The sequence below is a fragment of the Anopheles merus genome, chromosome X, assembly GCF_017562075.2.
Source record: "Anopheles merus strain MAF chromosome X, AmerM5.1, whole genome shotgun sequence".
Taxonomy (NCBI): domain Eukaryota; kingdom Metazoa; phylum Arthropoda; class Insecta; order Diptera; family Culicidae; genus Anopheles; species Anopheles merus.
In genome coordinates, this window is record NC_054081.1 from 9,450,737 (window position 1) to 9,452,712 (window position 1,976).

Here is a 1,976-nt window from a genome sequence, read left to right on the forward strand (position 1 = left end):
CGCAATGGTTTACACAATCGTCTGCCGCTTTCAGCACCGTATAAACAACTTCCATTAGAGCTCCCGTGGTAAGCGCAGCATGATCCTCCGATACAAACTTCGACTTCGAGACACTACCGCTTGAGGGATCGAGTCATGTTGGTTTGTTCACAATCGAGTTTTGCATGCCGATCTCGAAGACCTCCATCAAACTTCCTAATGTTTGGGCCATCCAAGAGCTGTCCAGCCAAAGTCATCGCAAAAGAAGCTGCATTTACCTGTAGCTTTGTTTGATTTGGACAGGTTTCAATTTTCTAAAAATACGCACCGCGGAAATGTTAACGAGTGCCAAGAGCGAGCGAGATGAAACAAGAAGAAAGAGGAAAAAACATAAAAGACACCAGCGGGCGAAATCATGCCCTGCCCGTAAAGTGTGGACACAATTTATGCATAATTTATTGTTGCGCTCATCCCCACAAAACTCCGCACAGCAAACTTTCGCGACAACCCGACCAAGGGGCCTGCGAAACAGTTTGAGTTGCTTCTCCTTCTTTTTGCTGCTGCTGAGGCCAGTGGAAGACAGGATCGCTGGCGCGGGTGCAAAACTGTAGCCACTTTCTGCTGGGCGTGTAAAGGGTGAAATCTGTGCACACGGCGCAAGTAACATGAGCTCGCGGTCGTCGGTTTCGGTGTCCTGTGTCTCCGTTCCCAAAAAACTGCCTAGTATCGTTTCCCCTTGCAGACTGGCTCCAGCATTCGGCACATCATCGGTACGTCCGCCGGCGTCGTGCCGGTGCACCGTTTGGCTGTTTGGAGCAGCCGCCGCCGGTAGTCGAGCCAGGCCTGGTCGCGCAGGTACCGCCGGTACAGCTCGTCCCGCCCCGGTATCGCGCCGTCGAGGTAGAGGCGCAGCCGCTGCCACGTGTTGCCCACGTTCTGGCGCTTCAGGAAGAGCCAGCAGCGGGGCAGCAGCAGACACTGGGTGCGGGTGCGGGCCACGATCGTGCGCTGGTGGTGCCGCTCGCCCAGCCCAAACACGGCCCCGCACCGCAGCGTCCCGACGTCCACAAACTGATGCACGATCGGTGCGTCCTGGGCAGGTGTCTGGCGGGAGAGAAGGAAAGCGTTAGATTGCTGTCCGAGACGAGTTGACCCTCTGTTGGAGCCTAGCCCGCATACCGTAAGAAAGCACGTCGCATTGGCTGGATCGTGGCGAAGCGTTCCGGCCGGTGGGCTGGTGGCCGCCGTAAACGTTTCGTGCAGATGGCGCACCGTCTCGAGCTGCACGTCTGGCGCTGGAGGGCCCATGGCGGGTTGCGGTGTGGGTTGGTCCCGGTCGCCCGCCGGACTGGCCAGACGAAGCGTACCGCGCACCAGCGGCAAACACTGGAGCATCATGCACTGGCCGCTCAGCACGAGGTAGGCGAACGGGAGCGGCAGCTCGAGCGGTATCGTCTGCTGCGGTGCGTACTGTACCACCCGGGCGAGGACGCTGCACTCACGGATCTACAAAAAAAATTTGAAAAAAATTAAAACAAAAGCGAGAGTTGGGAGGAAAGCGCAAGAGCGATAGAACCGCCTCTCCACAAAACACAAACCTGATCTTCGGTCCAGTGCCGGAAGTAGGCGAAGCGGCCGAGCGTATCCCGCAGCTGCTCGTAGCTCAGCCGGACCGTCGATTGACCGGTGTTGCCCAACGGGTCGCTCATGCTGTACTGTTCGCAGGCCGGCGAACCAGGCGCACACACTCGAACTCGTCCCGCCAAGCACTGAGCCGGCGGCCGCGTTACTTACAGCGCCACGGAGGGTTGCCTGCTCGGCCTGACTCGTTCTAGCGAAGGATGGGAAGAAGGGTGTAGGTAGTGGGTGGGTGACGTGATGCGAGTTTTGCCAAAGTTCGTTCCTGCATGTTTCCGCAAACATTGGCAGGGTTTGCCAGTAATGGTTTCGTCCTGTCGGGTGCGAAAGTTCTTATGTTTCAATCTGAAAAGAGAGAG

At 57.3% G+C, this 1,976-nt stretch overlaps 1 protein-coding gene across 1 annotated transcript; it reads right to left on the minus strand.

Annotated features, from left to right (window-relative positions):
* Nucleotides 1–422: 422 nt before the first annotated feature.
* LOC121593827 lies at nucleotides 423–1,748 on the minus strand. The gene is made up of 3 exons (XM_041916532.1): nucleotides 1,578–1,748; nucleotides 1,159–1,485; nucleotides 423–1,083 (listed from the first exon to the last, which is right to left on the minus strand). Exons 1-3 carry the CDS (start codon nucleotides 1,686–1,688, stop codon nucleotides 700–702), a joined length of 822 nt encoding a protein of 273 aa, XP_041772466.1. The 5' UTR covers nucleotides 1,689–1,748; the 3' UTR covers nucleotides 423–699.
* Nucleotides 1,749–1,976: the final 228 nt, after the last annotated feature.

Coding starts and splice junctions, on each gene's coding strand:
- LOC121593827 (XM_041916532.1), bottom strand. CDS start 1,688: ATGAGCGACCCGTTGGGCAACACCGGTCAATCGACGGTCCGGCTGAGC. Junction 1,486..1,577: donor GGCACTGGACCGAAGATCAG/GTTTGTGTTTTG, acceptor TTTTTTTTGTAG/ATCCGTGAGTGCAGCGTCCT. Junction 1,084..1,158: donor ATGCGACGTGCTTTCTTACG/GTATGCGGGCTA, acceptor CTCTCCCGCCAG/ACACCTGCCCAGGACGCACC.